Below are 19,825 nucleotides of genomic sequence, written 5' to 3'. Positions count from 1 at the left end.
CACAGACAAAATTCAGCTCACAGACAAGTCAAAACAGGCTTTGTGTATTACAGACTTGACAAGTGGAAAAACCATTGTAAACCACCCTATCCAAGCGTTGGGACTTTGCGATGTTTTTTAAATGCCTCATTTTCAGAAGCAGACCAGTGATTCCATTTGTAAAATTCAATTATTTTTTTTAAAAAACACGAATTCGCAGTTAACAGTATAAGTTTTAAAAGATTTGCTGTACTCACAAGTATTCCCTGATGCTAATGTACTCCAGGGCTGGGCAGACAAAAGAAAGAGCATCCTGAGACAGGCTCCCGCGGCGGAGTCCATGTTCACAGTCGCCGGGGCTCCCCACCCCAAAACCCAAGGTGTCCAGACAGCTGCTCTGAGCCGGAGTCTGCAAGCTCCCTCCCGCTCGGGGTAGCTAGCGCTCCCTCCTCCGGGCTCGGCGAACCCGCGCAGCCGGCGGGGCGGGAGCCCCAACCTGCAGCCACACCCCCACCGCACCCCCACCCCCACCCGCTCCTGCCGCGCTGCGAGCTCCACGCGTCCCGGGCGCTCCTGGCGGTGGCGGGAGGAAGTGCGAGTCAAGTCGGTGAAGGTCTTCAACCTGCGCTCGCTCCGAATCCGAATCCGAATCCGCGGTCCTACCTCCTTCACCGGCAGGTTTCCCACTCTGAACAGCTGAGCAGTTCAGTGGACTTCAGTCTGAGACCGAGCTTCACCACGCTGATGATGCTTGAGCATTAACACCGATGCTAGGAAAAATGTGAGTTTTTTTTTGGTTGAAAAGAAGTTAGGACAAGTAACTAACCCGGTTTGAAGAAAATATTTACATGTACTGAGAACTGTTGTAAAAAAGACTGCTTTTGTTTTCCCAACTCATTTAATGATTCATATTTAAAAATAAAAACCTAAAGAACCTTATTATGGTAATCATTTCGAAATATATACGGTTATATATACAGTGTTATGTGTCAAAATACATCTCAATAAAGCTGGAAAAAATTAAAATTAAAAAATAATTAATTAAAACACCGACCCGACTTCTACTATAATGTCAGCATTTTATTATGTATATTCCTACTTGGAGATTTGAGAATTGTGGTCAGCAGATATATAAAACTAAAAACTGGCATCCTGGGAGAAGGAATCTTACTCCAAATATCATCAGGGAAGTGACCTTATGTAGGTAAACTGAATACACTTAATTGAAGAATGAAGAGTTTTGAATCAACTTCTATATACTGTATGTGTATTCTTTTCCATTCAAATTCTTTAATACAATTACCCAAAAGTTCATATTGAAAAATGATGGAATAGAAAAGGCATCTTAAATAAATAAATAAATGGATAGATAAATAAATGGATAGATAGATAAGCAGATAAATAAATTGTTTCAGAGTATACAGATAGAGGCCTGATGGCCCATGGAGGAAGAAGGATTTCAAGATCCATGACCTTGAGGTAAGTCACATGGCCTCCTCTACTTCCTAAAGAGGCTGCCAGCAGATGTAAATGAAGGAGGTATGAGCATGGCATCACTAGGATCAATACTCTCCTAAAACTGTGACCAGACTCATGACAAATGTGCTGAGACTTAGGAACAGTGTCCAGGCATTCTTGCACCATCCAAAGTGATCAGAATATGAAAGTAACTTTAACCCTGAGTAGGGCATTATATGCCTGAGAACAAAGCAGAAAAGCTGTTTTTATTATTTCTATTCTGCAACCTGGGTAAAAAACAAAAACAGGAATAGAAAATGTAAATAGCTTGGCAAGGCCACAGAATTTACAAGTAGAATTTGACCCAAATATGTAGATTCTGATCCCAACTTTCCAGCTTTCTCCACTCCTACTCAGGGCCCCTGGGAATCAGGAACTCTTCCCACCCACCCTATCAATCAGCAGTCCCGGGAAACACTGAGCAAAGCTTGCTCGGAGGGTGCATTTAGAACCTTGAAAAAAGCCACAAGCGGTAGAGTGACCTTCATTTATTAGTCAGACATTTTCCTAGTGCCTAATACATGTCCCAGAACCTGAATATGGTATTTCTAATTTTTAAAGCAAATATAAATTAATGATTTACATTAAGTGTCTAATATTTTTTAAAGCCTATACAACAGACAGTCTGTGTGTGTGTGTCTGTGTGTGTGTGTGTAATCTAAATAAATGGTCACAGCATTCCTTTGAAGTAAACGTTACTATGCCCATTTAATGGATAGACAGACTAACCTCAGAGAGTTTAATGGATGTGTCACAAAGCAAGCCAGACTTGGACCAGGTCAGCTGAGCTCTGAAACCCCTTCTCACTGGCCCTCAGGTCTCTGAAACAGAAAAGTTGTCACCTGTGAAAACTCTATTCAGTTGTTCATGGGAAATCCATTTAGAATGGGTTAGAAGGCGCCTCAATAATTGATGTCAATTAAAACCAAAAAGGACAATGCTGGTAAATTACTTGAGCAGACATTCAGGATGGATTTTCCAAGTCAGAGATGAAACAGCCCACGAGGGATTGAGATTTGCAGGCAGATGTCCTTGTGCAGTGCACAGCATTGACCACTGGACAGCACTGGGGCTGTTACATGATCTTCCAAGACAAGGGCAGCCCCAGGTGAGGAGGCTTGAAGAGACCAGGCAAAGCAGGGCCCAAAGCAGGGACTTGCTAGCAGACAGCTGATGCGACGCCTAGTTTTACCCCTTTCCAGCTGCCTTCTTTCGCTGGAGACTTCGTGGCTTTGTGCCTCACTTTTCTTGTTTGTAGAATGGTGATGATAGCCAGTCATAGAGCCATTATGAAATTACAGGTCTGAAACCCCCACAAAGGGATGGAAACTGCTGAGCATTCCACATACCAGCCCCAGAGCTGCCCTGGGAGTTGGTACCCACCCGTGAGACCCCCGGCAGCTGTTCAGCATCTGTGATCCTTAGCTTCGTTGTCTGTTTCATAAGATAATAGAAGTCTTACCAGCAGAGAACTGATCCAAGGGTTACAGGAGAAAATGAATGTCAAGTACATAACACCATGCTCATCCACAGGGCGCTGGATCAGGTAGGCTGATGCTAGAGCTCCAGGCTCAGAGGAGAAAGGATGCCTAACGGGACCACCAAGGCCTCCAAGCTAAATCCCTGCAGGTCAGGGGCAGTCCGCTGCATTCTGTGACCTGTTTCCACAGCCCTTTGCTCTTTTATATAAGAAAGATGACAGATAATCAACAAGGACCTACTGTATAGCACAGGGAACTCTACTCAACATTCTGTCATAATCTATATGGGAAAAGAATCTGTAAAAGAATGGATACATGTATATGTATAACTGAATCACTTTGCTGTACAACTGAAACTAACACAATATTGTAAATCAGCTATACTCCAATATAAAATTAAATTAAATTTTAAAAAATCAAAACAAAGGAAAGGTGAAAAAAATGTGTAGATCTAATCTTGCACATTTCTATAAGTGATGATTCAAACCCCACAAATCACGCACGCGCATATATGTATGTGTCTGCAGAGTTCACACCAAACACAAAAGAGAACTTGAAATCAGCACACGTCACAAATAAAAGACAAGAAATCAACTTCCGATGTTCAGAAGTGTGTGGACCCTCATATGTGTAAGTGCAGACAGGCTGCCTAGGAAAGTAGATTCTAAGTGAAACTACACCCTTGGCAGTTCCTGACCAAAGTCTTCTGTTTTCCTGCTCACCTGGGAGAAGTCTGTGCACTCAGGATTCCCTACCGAGAAGAGGAAGGATCAACTCACCCCACCCGAATGAAATCCTTTCTCAATGCTCTCCATAGATCAAAACATGACTCCATTCATTTTTCTTCTTTATTCAGCAGTTTTCTCCCTGTAAATTATTTCTGCGTGTTTTATCTAAATCTGGGAATACATTGAACTTTACTCTTGTAATGGGAACAGATTTATCATTAAATCCTCTGAAAGAATACTGTGAATAAAATATCATAGTATTTCTATTAGGAGTCATTTTTCCCATAAGCCCCCAGGCAACAAATCCTGAAGAACAATTATGGAGAGACAGACTGCAGGGAGAAAAACTGTCACATGTGTGATAAAAAACACACTGCACGGTGTCTTTGCAGGTTATCTCTGATGAGCTATGTTCCCTATAACTAGCCCTTGGAAGCCCTGGTTTTAACAACCAAAGGATTATGCATCTAATTACATAAAATCTCAGCTAGAGAATGGTCAGCCTCATATTGTTACCCGAAAAACTAGGTTCGCCTCTTGGTGGGTGTCGAGCCAAAAGACACAACCAAGACAAAGAGTGAGAGAAGGAAGGATTTGTTACTTGCAGCAAGTAAGTAGAACACCAGGGATCTTTCCCAAAGCAGTGTCTCCCCAAACAGCAAAACTGGGGAAGTTTTAAGCTAAGGGTACATGTATATTCATGAAAGGACTTGGGAGGTAGGCAGAGCCCAGGCTTTAGTTGATTGAAATCCGGAGGATCAGAAAAGGTCAACGCCATCATCCCTTAGGTTCCTTTTGACCTGGTGGTTGAGTGCTTCAGGCTAATCTTTACCATGGAAACAGAACTGGAAGTCTTTACAATTGATACATTATTACTATTGCTACTTCTCTTGTCTGATAACAGTCAGCATTCTTGTTTTCCCTTAAGATCCTTAATTACTGAGACCTGTTCAAGGGCAAGCACTCTGGCCAGGCTTAGATCACAAAATGTCTTGTACTAAATTAATAGGTGTTCTCTTATGTCCAGAAAGCCATGCCTGGTTTTCTTTCTCCATAGACCCCCTACCTTATCTGCTTATAATATTTCTTTCCAATTCAGCCCATTTCAACCCAGGAGGACTTTTGGGGACTAACAAACACTGGTATCTAAGATAGAACAAACCACAACTAAGAACTTGAAGTATAAAAGCAATACTGCATGGTATTTCCAAAAGTACTTAATAAACATTTCACAGGATTGTGCATAAACAACACACTTTTCCTGACATTCTGGCACAAGTAGAATCAGAGAGGCTTAACGTTAAAATGAAGTGCAGAGTCAGCTGTCCAGCATTCTACCCAATTCAAGCACCACAGTCTCCAATATCATCTTGCACACATGTCCACTGATGGCAGCAGCTGAGGTGCATACATATAGAGAAAAGGGAGATTCTAGAACTTCCTTCTATCATATCACAAAGAAGGATAAATTCACAGAATCAACTACATGAGTGTCCAGGAAAAAAAATTCTTTTTTTTTTTAAACTTTTTAAATTGAGATATATTATACCCTTTAAACAAAATTTCTAATTTTATGAAAGGCATAAAAGGTCACAATTTTTCTTTACTTCTTTGGGGTAGGAAGAGGGAGGCAGAGTTGAGTGTATCCTTAAAAGTCCTTTTCTAATTTAAAATTAAAATCAACATCTGATCTTGACCTAAGAATTTTTCTATTGAGGTATAATTGACATAGAACACTATATTAGTTTCAGGTGTACAATTCAATGATTTGACATTTGTGTGTATTGCAAAATGAACATCACAGTAAGTCTGGTTACCATCAATCACCATACACAGTCACAGATTTTTTTCTTTCTTCTTGTGATGAGAACTTTTAAGATTTACTTGCAGCAACTTGTAAATATGCAATACAGTATTAATAACTATATTCACCATGTTATACATTACATCCCTGTGGCTTATTTATTTTATAACTGGAAATTTGTACCTTTTGAACCCCCTTCACTCATGTCACCTACTTCCCACCCCCATCCCCATCCCCCCAGTCTGGCAACCAACTATCTGTTCTCTGTATTTATGAGCTCCTTTTTTTTCTTTTTAAGATTACTCATATAAGTGAGACCATAGGTTATCTTTCTCTAACTTATTTCACTTAGCATAGTGCTCTCGAAGTCCCTCCATGTTGTCACAAATGGCAAAATTTCCTTTTTCTTAATGGCTCAATAGTATTCCAGTGTGTGTATCACATTTTTTTAATCCATTCACCCATCAATGAACACTGAAGTTGTTCCCATGTCTCAACTATTGTAAATAATTCTGTAATAAACATGGGTGTGCATATATCTTTTGGAGTTAGTGTTTTCATTTTCATTGTACAAATACACAGAAGTGAAATTGCTGGATCATATGGTAGTCCCAGTTTTGATCTTTTGAGGAAACTCCATGCTATTTTCCATACTGTCTGTACCAATTTACATTCCCACCAAGAGTGCACAAGTGTCTCCTTCTCTCCACATCCTTGCCAACACTTGTTATTTCTTATCTTTTGATGCTAATCATACAAACAGGTGTGAAGTGATATCTCATTGTGGTTTCGATTTGCATTTCCCTGATGATTAGTGACGTTGAGCATCTTTTCCTATACCTGTTGGTCAACTGTATGTGTTCTTTGGAAAAATGTCTATTCAGATCCTTTGCCCATTTTTAATTAGATTGTTTGTTTGCTATTGAGTTGTGCAAGATCTTTATATATATTAGATATTAGCCCATTATCAGATACATGATTTGCAAATATTTCTCCCATTCAATTGGTTGCCTTTCATTTTGTTGATGGTTTCCTTTACTGTACAAAAGCTTTTTAGTTTGATGTAGTCTCACTTGTTTATTTTTACTTTTATTGCCTTTGCTTTTGGTGTCATACCCAAAAAATCATGGCCATGACCAATGTCTAGGAGCTTACCGTATATGTTTCCTTCTAGGAGTTTTATGATTTCAGGTCTTAAATTCAAGTCTTTATCCGTTTTGAGTTAATTTTTGTATGGTGTAAGGTAGTAGTCTAGTTTTATTCTTTTGCATGTGGCTGTCCAGTTTTGCCAACACCATTTGTTGAACAGACTGTCCTTTCCCCATTGTATATTCTTGGCTCCTTTGTGATAAATTAAGTGACCATATATGTGTGCGTTTATTTCTGAGCTCTCTATTCTGCTCCATTCAGCAATGTGCCTGTTTTTGTACCAATGCCATACCATAGTTTTGTAATATAACTTAAAATCAGGAAGCATGATGCTTCCAGCTTTGTTCTCTCTTAAGATTGCTTTGGTTATTCAGGGTGTTTTGTGGTTCCTTACACATTTTAGGATTTTTTTGCTCTGTTTCTGTGTAAAATGCCATTGGAATTTTGATAGGGATTGAATTGAATCTGTAGATTGCTTCTGGTAGTATGGACAGTTTAACAATATTAATTCTTCTAATCTATGAGCCACAGAATATCTTTCCATTTATTTGTGTCTTCTTCAGTTACTTTCATCAGTGTCTTATAGTTTTCAATGTACAGGTCTTTCACCTCCATGGTTAAATTTATTCATAGGTATTTTATTCTTTTGATGCAATTGTAAGTGGTATTGTTTTATTACTAGCATATAGAAATGCAACCAATTTTTGTATATTGATTTTGTATTCTGCAACAGTACTAAAGTTGTTTATTAGTTCTAACAGTGTTTTCTTGGTGGAGTCTTTAGGGTTTTCTATATATAATATCATGTCATCTGCAAATATTGACAATTTTACTTCTTCCTTTCCAGCTGGATGCTGCTGATTTCCTTTTTTTTTTTTTACCTAACTACTCTGACTAGGACTTCTAATACTATGTTGAATAAAAGTGGCGAGAGTGGGCATCTTTCTCTTATTCTTGATCTTAGAGGAAAAGCACAGAGTATGACATCAGCTATGGGCTTCTCATATACGGCCTTTATTGTGTTATAACCAATTTGATTTTATTGCACAGAATTGAATCTAAATTCAACCATAAGCATTTTAATGATTATAATTAAAAGTCTTTTTAAATTTAAAACAAGACTGAGAACTCGTAATAGTGCTGGTTAATTAAAAAAATACACCCTTAAGTATTAAGTTTATTCCATAATTCCAGTGATACTTTTTAGGCTGAAGTACTGATGAATGAAGTACTCCAATGTAGAGGAATCTTGAAAATACTCTGAGTGAAATTAGTCAGTCATAAGGAACCATATATTATATGAGCCCATTGATATGAAATGTCAGAAAGGGCAAACCTATAGAGACAGAAAGTAGATGAGTGTTTGCTTGGGGCTGTGGGAGATGGGAGACTTGTAGGCTAGAAAAAGAAAGATTTCTTGTTTTGGAAATTGATAAAATTTCCAAAATTTTTTTTATCAATAAAATTGATAAAATAGATTGTGGAGATGAATGCACAACTCTGTGAATATACAAAAAAACAATTGAATTGGACACTTTAAGTAGGTGAATTGTACAGTAGGTGAATTATATCTCAAAGCTGTTTTTAAAAAGGAATACAGAAACTCTAGAAAAACATTGAATCCATTGACATCTACTTTACCACACTATTCCAAATAGAAATGTAACTGAAAAATGGGAGTTCAAAAACATAAGCAGCAATATCCGTTATTTACTGCCATAATAATGTTGTGAATCAACCAGAAACCTCAGTGGCAGACACCACTTTACTGAGCTCAGGGGTCTCAAGACCACTCTTGGCTCAGCAGGTGTTCTGGTCTCCTGCGCACCTGCCTTGGGGAGGCTGTTGTCCGCTGATGGAGAATGGCCCCATCTGAGATGACTGGACTTGTGTATCATTGCACAGCAAACAAACCCAGGCACCTCTCACTGCGGTGGCACAGAACTAAGAGAAGAAGCAGAAAAATACAAGTCTGTTCTGATCTTCGTGTGTCACATCAGCTGGCACTCCATTGACAGAAGTAAATCTCATAACCTAACTCGGGATCAAGGGTCGGGAGAACAGATTCTGCCTCTTCAGTAAAAGGAGCTGAAAAGCCATGTGTCAAAGAGGGTGAATCCAGGAGCGTGAAGAATGAGGACCATTTAGACCTCAGTCTCTGCCCAGCACAGGGTATTTGTGATGGAAGAAAACTGAGCAGAAATTAAATATTTGCCATCTGGCAGCTTCACTTTCTGACCATTTTCACTTAAAATTGTATCAGAGGGCTTCCCTGGTGGCGCAGTGGTTGAGAATCTGCCTGCTAATGCAGGGGACACGGGTTCGAGCCCTGGTCTGGGAAGATCCCACATGCTGCCCAGCAACTAGGCCCATGAGCCACAACTACTGAACCTGCGCGTCTGGAGCCTGTGCTCCACAACGAGAGAGGCCACGATAGTGAGAGGCCCGCACACCGCGATGAAGAGTGGCCCCCGCTTGCCGCAACTAGAGAAAGCCCGTGCACAGAAACGAAGACCCAACATAGCAATCAATCAATCAATTAAAAAAAAAAAGACTCCTCATTTCCTCCTCTTCCCCTTTAAAAAAAAAAAAAAATTGTATCAGAAACTTTGAAATATCTTTCTGTTTCATCTTGATTTAGATAATAGAAACATTTAACATTTTTGTAATTTAGCTCAAATAATGGCTGCATAATTCAAGTAGATTCAAAAGCAAATAGAATCTAACTTATAATAGCAAGTTTTGATATAAATGCCACTGGATGATACTGTGAGTATGTGACATGAGCTGGATGACTTGCTTTTTAATTATAGGAACTTTTAGCTTTTGCAAAGATAACTACTTTTTAAAATGCTTTTCTAGATGTTCTTGTCTTATCACAGAAATACATTCTTATATGTACATGTATAATTCGCATAGAGAAGTGTTACTAACAACTCCCTACACACACACACACACACACACACACACTTCCATTGCTCTACTGTTATGTCATTGACATAACTGATGAAAACTAGTTTCCTTCATGTCCATACACACATTTATAGGATTAGGTTCATTTTCCTTGTATTGTAATTACAATATGATGTTATTCCTCAGCTTGAACTAGATTAAAATTTTGCATTTGTATTTTTCATTTCCATGTGGAAAATGAAATCTTATTTTTGCCTGTCAGTCTAAAACCACTTTGAATCGTAAATTGGTCTCCTATGGTAAACCTTTAAGACCTCTTTTTTTTGTTGCTGTAACCTTTTCTACATGGTGGACTTTATTAGTTACATTAATTAAATAACAAATGCCCACCTTATTGAGCTGGGTATGCTTTAATCCACAGGCACAAATCAAAAGAAAGAAATGATTATAACATTAGAGTTAAAAAACAAAAAGCTTTGGTTGATTTTTTTGTAAAGAATGGTTGAAAAGGAATCTAAAGTCGTTCCTTTATTTGAAGGCTTAAGTAATTGTACCTGCCAGGTAATAGATGAGAGGGAGGCCTCTCACTTACCACCCCCTTTTGTGTGTTTCAATTACTGGGAAGGTTAATGGTGCTGAACAGCTGAGGTATGAAGGCACCTTTCATTATCTTCCCCATCAGAAGTCCCCAGAGCCCGTTCACCTTCCCTCTTGTTTATGGGAAAAGACACAGTGTTCTCTCACAGCCCAGAGTACATGAGAACCAACTTCTCACAGCCTAGCAGATCTTTGCCAACACTTTCTGGAAAATAATTCTGCCCCTTTCAGAGCCAGCGTGCAATGTAATTTGAACTCAAATACCAACATCATTTAGAATGACTGAAATAATACCTTGATCTTGTGATTTGTATAGTCTCATTCTTCTAAATTTTAACTTTAATGATGCTTATTTATTAAGCAAGTACAGAGTATATGGGCAGAATTTTTCTTTGAATATTTTATATTGAATGAATTGAAATAATTGGGATGTTAAAGGACTAGGGAATGATAATGAACATGTATGCACTGAAGCATTTACTCTGTACTAGGTAGGTTCTCTTCTGTATCATATCCCTTTAAGACCCCTCTTCTCTGAATATCGTCCTCCATGTTGACTCCATCAGGATTCACTTACCTAGAAACAATAGGTAACCTGTGACCAGGGCAGATGTTCAGGGAATGGAAAGGAAATTACGGCTCCACCAAACCTCTCTTGCACAAGTACAGATGTGTTTGTATTTAGCCTGAGACAAAAACTTTGTTCCTTTTCCTTCATTATTGTTCCTAACATGCAACAAAGGCAATTGTAGGAAAGGCAGTGTGGCCCTAAATTCCCCCTCAGCTGATCTTTAAGAACTTCAGACATTTTCCAAAGAAGATTTTGATCTAGGGAAGGACATCAAGCTCCAAATTAAGGTGGAATATGTGGGAAAAAGGTCACTGGGATAGGGTTGCCAGGTAAAATACACCATGCCCAGATAAATTTGAATTTCATATAAATATATAGTTTGGGAGACATACTTACAATCAACAAAGATAAATCTGGCAACCTAACATTGCACTGCACGGTATAGATGGCAGATGATTTTAAAAAGGAGGGTCATGGGGATATAAAAAAAGAATGTGAAACTCAGAGTTTTTTCTAGGGTAAGGGTCAACAAACTGGCATGAGGTCCAAATCTGCTTTGTTCCTGTCTAAACAATGTTTCATTGAAACACTGCCACACCCATTCATTAAGTACAGTCCAAGGCTGCTTTCACTCTGCAGTGGCAGCGTTCAGTAGTTGCAGGCCCACAGAGCCTAAATATTTACTATCTGGCCCTTTAACCAAATAATGAAAAATAAAAAGTCCCAGTTAAACTGCTAAAATTACAATTGTCATTCTAAATGCTCACTATTTCCCCTCTCTGATGAAAGGCTTCTTTCCATAGGCATGCCTGATATTATAAAGCTGAAAATATGTAGGCTTTTAAATAAGTAATATTATTCTACTCAATGGATTTAAACATAAGGCAATATTGTCACTTCAAGAAAAATAAAAAGAGCTTTGAGAATTTTTTCCATATGTCCACATTTGTGTTTCACAACTCCAGACCACCTAATGCAAACTTTCATTTCTCAGCAAAATGAAGCAGAGAATATTACAAAAGACTCAGCGATGTCAAATCCAGCCACCAGTTAGATCTTCCAATTTTCAGTACAACATTTCCTGCCAGATGTGGCTCAATGTGGCTTAAAGAAGCAATTGTTTAATTCTCATGTGGAGAACTATTGTTCTGGAAGAATGAGGGCATTATAGGATTAATCTCCAAGTAGTAAGAAGAAAAGCTAGGTTTACAAACTCTGTATGACTCTGTATGTGCCAGTGAGTAGCTGGAAGTAAGCGTTCTATTGGAAGATAGGATTTTGTTCCTCAGGAAACCAGCACACTCCTGGGACCCTGGGTTGAAGCCATTTGATAGGTGGATAGCATGAGAAAGGTCTGGCAACCAAAGTCACCCCATGCTGCTGATGCAGACAGCTGGCAGAGACAAGATAAAGTTCACACAGTCACTTGAGGCTTTAAAACCTAGTCTGCAAACGAAAAGTAGAGAAGAAAATTCTATTTCTAATCTACCAGTGAAAGATGTGCATTTCATTTTCAGATTATGAAAGTATCGAAGGAGAAAGGCTGTGCTGTCATGAGTGACAGTGCCTCGGCCGCCAGGACTCCAATCAGAGGCTCAGTGATAAGTGAGAGTGAGCCCAGACTACTGCCAACGCCATGGCCAGAGACCGAAGAACACACGGGGAGGGGTTTCCTACTTGTGTATGGTAAATAACCCTGCATACAAATCCTCCAAGCCACGATCTGGGTAGTGTATTAGAGCAAAGAAGTAACAAAGAAAACAGGCAGGTTGGCATTGAGCAGAGAGGACCAAATCAGTTTCAATAGACTTGAGGCTCTGTGGACCTAGGGAAGGAGAGGGTACAGAGCCCAACAGGATAGGAGACGAGGAAGGCGTTGGAGCTCTGCTCCTCACCAGAGCTCTCTAAATCTCAGTATCCACATTTAAAAAAAAATGTATTTATGTTTATTTATTTTATTTTTGGTTGCCTTGGGCTCGTGGGCTTTCTCTAGCTGCGACAAGCGGGAGCTACTCTTTCTTGCGATGCGCAGGCTTCTCATTGCGGTGGCTTCTCTTGTTGCAGAGCACGGGATCTAGGCGTGTGCTTCAGTAGTTGTAGCTTGCAGGCTTAGCTGCTCCGCAGCATGTGAGATCTTCCCAGAGCAGGGCTCGAACCCGTGTCCCCTGCATTGGCAAGCGGATTCTTAACCACTGCGCCACCAGGGAAGCCCTCAGTATCCACATTTTTAATATGAGAATAAAATCACGTGTATTTTATAAAAACACTTCCTGGAAAATGGTCATGGCTAGAAATATCATGAGACTTCAATAAATGGCTTATATTTATAATTACTAACAGAAATAAATACAAGAATCTAATAAGAATATGTTTTATAACCTAATGCATTTTGGATCACTCATTTCTATCCCAAAGATTTAATCTATACCATCGTGGTCTCTAAGCTGTAGTTTATATTATGTTTGCCACGAGTTGCTGTGACCAAATGTTACTGTTTTTAGTCCTATAGTTCCTGTAGTTTCTTGTTGCAGTGTTACAAACTAATGTTTCCCAAAAGTAATTTTTGTATGAATAAACAAATAAAAGTGAGAAGCACTCCTATGAAGCCCTTATTAAATATTAAAGGATAAACAGTTCTAATTTAAAAATAAAAGAATTATAATTTTAAGTGCAAATTTGACTAATTGTGCTTTTCAAAAGCTACTGTCAAATATTTTTCACAACAGTAAATCTTAAGTTATGATAAAAAAATTTCTTGTGAAATCACACCTGACAAAATGAACCCTAATTATGTATAATATCTCCTATCTAAACACATTCTTAAATAATTATTTCAATTTAAAATAGAGAAATTATCAGATTGGGTTGGAATTTGTCAGTTGGTTATCTCTCCATGAAGCACCGCTAAGTTTTTTAAACCTCCATCAGCGAGTGAGAACACCACCTTGGCAGAATCTTAGCAGTTATCAGAAGCAGGAGTTGTGGGAACATATTTACAAGATTAGGGGTCTGAACTCCAATGGTTTAAGGTGGATTTTCAAGATGGGAATCTGACTGGGTTTGGGCAAAACTCATGACATAATAGTTTTGATTTTGTGCTACAGAGGCAACTCAGTAGAGAAAAGATCGTCTGTTCAACAAATAGTCCTGGAGCAATTTGATCCTTGTGTAAACAAAAAATAAATTTTCATTCATATCTCACACTTTATACAAAAGTTAGCTCAAAATGGATTGTAGACCTAATTGTAAAACCTAAAATTATACAACTTTTACAAGAAAACATAGGAGAAAATCTTTGTGAACTTGGGTTAGGCAAATATTTCTTTGATATGACACTAAAATCACAATACATAAAAGAAAAAATCAATCAACTGGACTTCATCATGATAAAAATGTCTGCTCTTTGAAAAAAGCATTCACAGTTAAGAAAATCGAAATAGGAGCCATGGACTGGAGAAAATACTTGTAAGTAACATATTTGATAAAGAACTTGTATCTATAAAGAACATATAAAGAACTCTTAAAACCCAATAATAAGATTTGAACAAACCAAGAAGAGATTGAATTAGTGATCAAAAATATCCCAACAAAAAAGTCCAGAACCAGATGACTTCACTGGTAAATTCTACCAAACATTCAAAGAAGAATTAATACCAATCCTTTTCAAAATTTTCCAAAAAATAGAAGTGGAAACACTTTGAAACTCATTTTAGGCGGCCAGCATTACCCTGATACCAAAACCAGAAAAGGATGCCAAAAAAATAAAATCAATAAATGGCTCATATAATTACTAATAAAAATAAATACAAGAATCTAATAAGAACATGTTTTATAACCTAATCATTTTGGATCACCCATTTCTTTCCCAAAGATTTAATCCCTGATGAACAGTAAACATAGATGCAAAAATCCTCAACAAGACATTAGCAAACAAGATTCTACAGTAATTAATAGAATCACATACCTAAGCAACTGGAATTTATTCTAGGGATGCAAGGATTGTTCAATATCCACAAATCAATCAATGTGACACACTGCATTAACAAAATGAAGGATAAAAATCATATGACCATCTCAATAGATGCAGAAAAAAAGCACTTGACAAAATTCAACATTCATTTAAGAAAAACTCTCAACAAAATGGGTATAGAGGGACTATACCTCAACATAATAAAGGGCTTATATAACAAGTCCACAGCTAACATCATACACCATGGTGGAAAGCTGAAAGATTTTCCTTTGAGATCAGGATCAAGACAAGGATACCCACACTTTTATTAACCAAGGAGGTGAAAGACCTGTACACTGAAAACTATGACATTAATGAAAGAAGTTGAAGAGGAAACAAAGAAAAAGATATTTTGTGCTCATGGGTTGGGAAAATTAATACTGTTAAAATGTCCATACTACTCAAAGCAATCTACAGGTTCAGTGCAATCCTCATCAAAATTTCAATGGTATTTTTCACATACATAGAACAAAAAATTCTAAAATTTGTATGCAATCACAAAAGACCCCAAATAGCCAAACCAGTCTTGAGATAGAAGAACAAAGCTGGAGGCATCATGCTCCCTGATCTCAAATTATATTCCAAAGCTATAGTAATCAAAACTATGATATATATTGGTATAAAAAAAAGATACATTGATTAATGGAACAAAATAGAGAGACCAGGAATAAACCCACATGTATATGGTAAATTAATTTGTAACAAAGGAGCCAAGAATATACAATGGGGAAAGGACAGTCTTTTTAATAAATGGTGCTGGGGAAACTGGACAACCACACGTAAAAGAATAAAACAAGACCAGTGTCTTCTGCCATACACAGAAATTAACACGAAATAGATTAAAGACTTGAATGTAAGCTCTGAAACCAGGCTTACATAAAACTCCCAGATGAAAACATAAAAAAATCCTTCTTCACAAGGATCTTGGCAATGATTTTTTGGATATGACACCTAAAGCACAAGCAACAAAATAAAAAACAAACAAGTGAGTCTATATCAAATTAAAAAGCTTCTGAGCACCAAAGGAAATAATAAACAAAATGAAAAGGCAACCTATGGAATGGGAAAAATTATTTGTGAACCACACATTTGATTAGGAGTTAATATCCAAAATATGTAAGGAATTCATGCAACTGAATAGCAGAAAAGTCAAATAATCCAATTAAAAAATGAACAAAGAATCTGAAAAGACATTTTTCCAAAGAAGGTATTCAAATGACCAACAGGTAGCACATAAAAGATGTTCAATATCACTAATTACTGGGAAATGGGAATCAAAACCACAAGGAGATATCACTTTACACCTGTTAGTATGGCTATCACCAAAAGCATAAGAGATAAGCATTGGCAAGAATGTGGAATAAAGGGAACCCCTCTGCACTCTTGGTGGGAAAGTAAATTGGTATAGCCATTGTGAAAAGCAGTATGAGGTTACTCAAAAAATTAAAACTGGAACTCCCATGGGATCCAGCAATTCCACTTCTGGGTTTTTAGACAAAGAAAATAAAAACAATAACTCGCAAAGATATATGCACCCCCATGTTCATTGCAGCATTATTTACTATAGCCAAGATATGGAAACAAAGTGTCCACTGATGAATGAATGTATAAAAAAAATGTGTATATACACAATGAAATATTATTCAGTCATAAAAAAAGAAAGAAATCTTGACATTTGAGATAACATGGATGGACCTTGAGGGCATTATGCTAAGCAAAATATGTCAGATAGAGAAAGACAAATACCGTATGATCTTACCTATATGTGGAATCTAAGGAAAACAGAAACAAACAAATAAACAAAACAAGGTTATAGATTTAGAGAACAAATTAATGGTTGCCAGAGGTGGGGGATGGTGGTATGCATGAAATAGGTAAAGGGGATCAAAAGGTACAAACTTGCAGTTACAAAATAAATAAGTCATTAGAATGTAAACTACAGCACTGAGACTATAGTTAATAATACTGTATACCATATTTGAAAGTTGCTAAGAGTGTAAATCTTAAAAGTTGTCAATACAAGAAAAAACAATTTTGTAACTATGTATGGTGACGGATGTTAACTAGAATTATTGCAATGATCATTTTGCAATATATACAAATTTTGAATCATTATGTGTACACCTGAGACTAATATAATGTTGTGTGTCATTATACTTTAATTTTTTTAAATAATAATACAAATTAAAAAACCCACCTTTTGAAAAAGTGGCCAAAAATTTTGAATAGACACTTTACCAAAGATATATGTAACGCAATTTAGCACATAAAAAGCTATTCTATATGATAGTCATTAGGGAAATGCAAACAAAAGTCACAATGGTATTCTTCTACACACCTATTAGATGGCTAAAATTAAAAAGATTAATGATAGCAAAAGTTTTATTTATAATGCCTAACCTGGAAACAACACAAATATTTATCAGTAAGTGAAAGGATAAACAAATTGTGGTAAATCCATATAGTAGAATAGTCGATAATAAAAATAAATACATTATAGATAAGTGCAAGAATGTGGATTAATTACATGATAATTATGCAGTGGAAGAAACCAGGCAAAAAACAATATATACTGTATGACTCTAGTTATATAAAATTCTATATGCAAATTAACCTGACGTCTAATGGCATCATGTCTAATGGTCAGTTGATGGGAAGAGCAAAGAGGGGTGGGAGGGCAAGTTTATAAAGGAACAATAAAAATCTTTGGGGAGGGCTTCCCTGGTGGTGCAGTGGTTGAGTATCTGCCTGTCAATGCAGGGAACACGGGTTCGAGCCCTGACCTGGGAAGATCCCACATGCCGCGGAGCAACTGGGCCCGTGAGCCACAACTACTGAGCCTGCGCGTCTGGAGCCTGTGCTCCGCAACAAGAGAGGCCACGATAATAAGAGGCCCGCGCACCGCGATGAAGAGTGGCCCCCACTTGCCGCAGCTGGAGAAAGCCCTCGCCCAGAAACGAAGACCCAACACAGCCAAAAATAAATAAATTTAAAAAAAAATGCCACTTTGGCATAAATATGGTTTTGAGCTGAAAGCAATTGAAAATCAGCAGATGCAGGAAGAAATCTTCCCTCCCCTTTTCTCCCTAAAAGCAGGGCATGAATTTTCCCTGAGACCGGGGCCCCCTCTCCCGAACCAGGAAGAAGAGAGTGACTCTTGTCACCAAAGGTGGAGAATGGGCACTGAGATGAGTCTACATAAACAAACCTTATGAAAATAGCGCTTATCTCCCATCAGGTTCCCCATATATTTCCTACTCACTTTCCTCCAAACCCCCTTTCCTTTCTTAAAAATGGAATATAAGCCCCCAAGTCTAACTACTTCTTTGAGTTTCACTTCCTTCCTGTTGGAGTCGTTCACACAGAAAATATTAATTAAAATAATTTATGTTTTTTCTTCCATTATTCTGTCATTTGTCAGTTTACTTTGCAGGCCCCTAAGAATAAACCTAAGAGGGTAGAGGAAAGAAATTTCCTCTCAGACATTAGCAATGAAGGGGAAAAAATGTTTTAGTGGTGACATGGGAATGAACTTTGGAGTTGGCCAAATCATCACAATGGTCACATCAGTCATCTATGCTGAGCAGCCCTCCCTTGGTATTCTTGTCCTGCCTCTATTTCTCATGATATCTGGTAGCACTGCAGTGCCCAGGAATGTAATGAGCTCTCTCCAAGGTGAGGCCTATATGCAGATATTATTTTATAAACTATTTCCAGAATCTTGTTCAAGGTAAAACCATAAAATTCATGTTCTAAGTTCGAAGGCAGCTCAGCTCACAGAGAAGACCTTTGAGAAAGCACAACATGCTTACGGGTCTCTGGCATGGTATCAATGTCAGCCTCTAGACTGTGTCAAAAGCAATTCTGCACTCCCTCGTATTGACCAAACATGGGTAAAATACCTCTTCTGGTGCTTCCTTCTCTCTGATGATGTAGCTACCTGGGAGCCTGTAAGAACTCACTAATACTATGCTTTCTAAGAGCAGTTTCTGCTCTCACTCAAAATTGTCCCCCACATGGTATAGGTTTTCTTTAATCATGTGGATAGCTTCAAGATTCGTTTTTTGGTTTTTGGTATTTTTTACAATGGGATAACTTGATAATATATCTGAGAATACCCTTCCCAGTAATTCTAGTCTCCTTGACATCAGTAAGATACGGAAGAGAAAAACCTTTGTAAAATGGTGTTAAGGAAAATTATCCAAAAGCCTGAAAAAAACTAAAGGGACTTTTGCCTGTTCTTTCTTAGTTATGCTAGGGTTTGATTATCAGGCCTGCCTGCGGATTATCTGAATCTCTAGGCATGTACCTTTGCATCTTTGTTTAACTCGTTATTTACTATTGATAAAGGTATGGTGTAATTCTGAAGGGGTTGATGTTAACTGGTACCTTGATTTCTGTCAGATAGCAATACAAATAATGTCTGTTCAGTAGGGATGCAAATGATTCCTCTCTGATGGAAAATACAATTTCCAAAATTCAGAATGTTAGCTGATTTTCCCTACAGAACATTAGCTATTTTTTATCTAAAATCAGTAATCCTATTTAAGAATTCTTCCAGCTACTATAAAAGCTTCTACCCCATTTAGTTCTTTTGAATCAGCACTACCATCATGCCAGTTCTCTTATTAATGGGTTCATTAAATCTGTGCCATATACTCATTTTACATTTGCATGAGAGACATGAGTTTATGAAAATGACACTTTGACAAGGAGCAATTGTGAGTAGCACAATGTGCACCAGTCAACAAACCATGGGCACACAAAGTAAGGGCTACCTGCATGGACATACACACCAAAAAACCAGTCACTTTCAAACAGTATCTCTGCTATCTTTTCCCTGCTTTTATTTGGGTTCATAAGAGCTCAGATTTCCCAATATCTAGTAGATATGTTAAGTTTCTCTGTTAAAAATATGTAGGCTTATATTTGTTTTAAGCTCATATATTATTTTTAATCAAAATTTTGGACTCTGCCCTTTTCCACAGGATAGTTAGTGCCTAGTGATTTGAGGGTGGGTCTGATAACAGGCTCCTATCCAAAGCTGAGATTTATTCTGGAAAGTTTAAGCCTGCA

General features: G+C 37.8%; 1 protein-coding gene across 4 annotated transcripts in view; it reads right to left on the bottom strand.

Annotated features, from left to right (window-relative positions):
- LOC309665098 (contactin-associated protein-like 3) overlaps positions 1–19,825 on the bottom strand; it is a 239,849-nt gene that overhangs the window by 197,251 nt on the left and 22,773 nt on the right. For 2 of the 4 annotated variants that reach the window (XM_082471232.1, XM_082471233.1), the window contains exon 2: positions 14,705–14,774. In XM_082471232.1, coding sequence (XP_082327358.1) covers positions 14,705–14,774 — 70 coding nt within the window. Of the gene's footprint in view, positions 1–236; positions 484–14,704; positions 14,775–19,825 lie in introns of those variants that run through there. The other 2 variants (XM_082471234.1, XM_082471235.1) reach the window with 1 other exon arrangement.

Source organism: Balaenoptera physalus (assembly GCF_965194825.1).
Source record: "Balaenoptera physalus genome assembly, chromosome: 7".
NCBI classification, from domain to species: Eukaryota; Metazoa; Chordata; class Mammalia; order Artiodactyla; family Balaenopteridae; genus Balaenoptera; species Balaenoptera physalus.
This window is presented reverse-complemented; position numbering and strand designations above follow the sequence as displayed.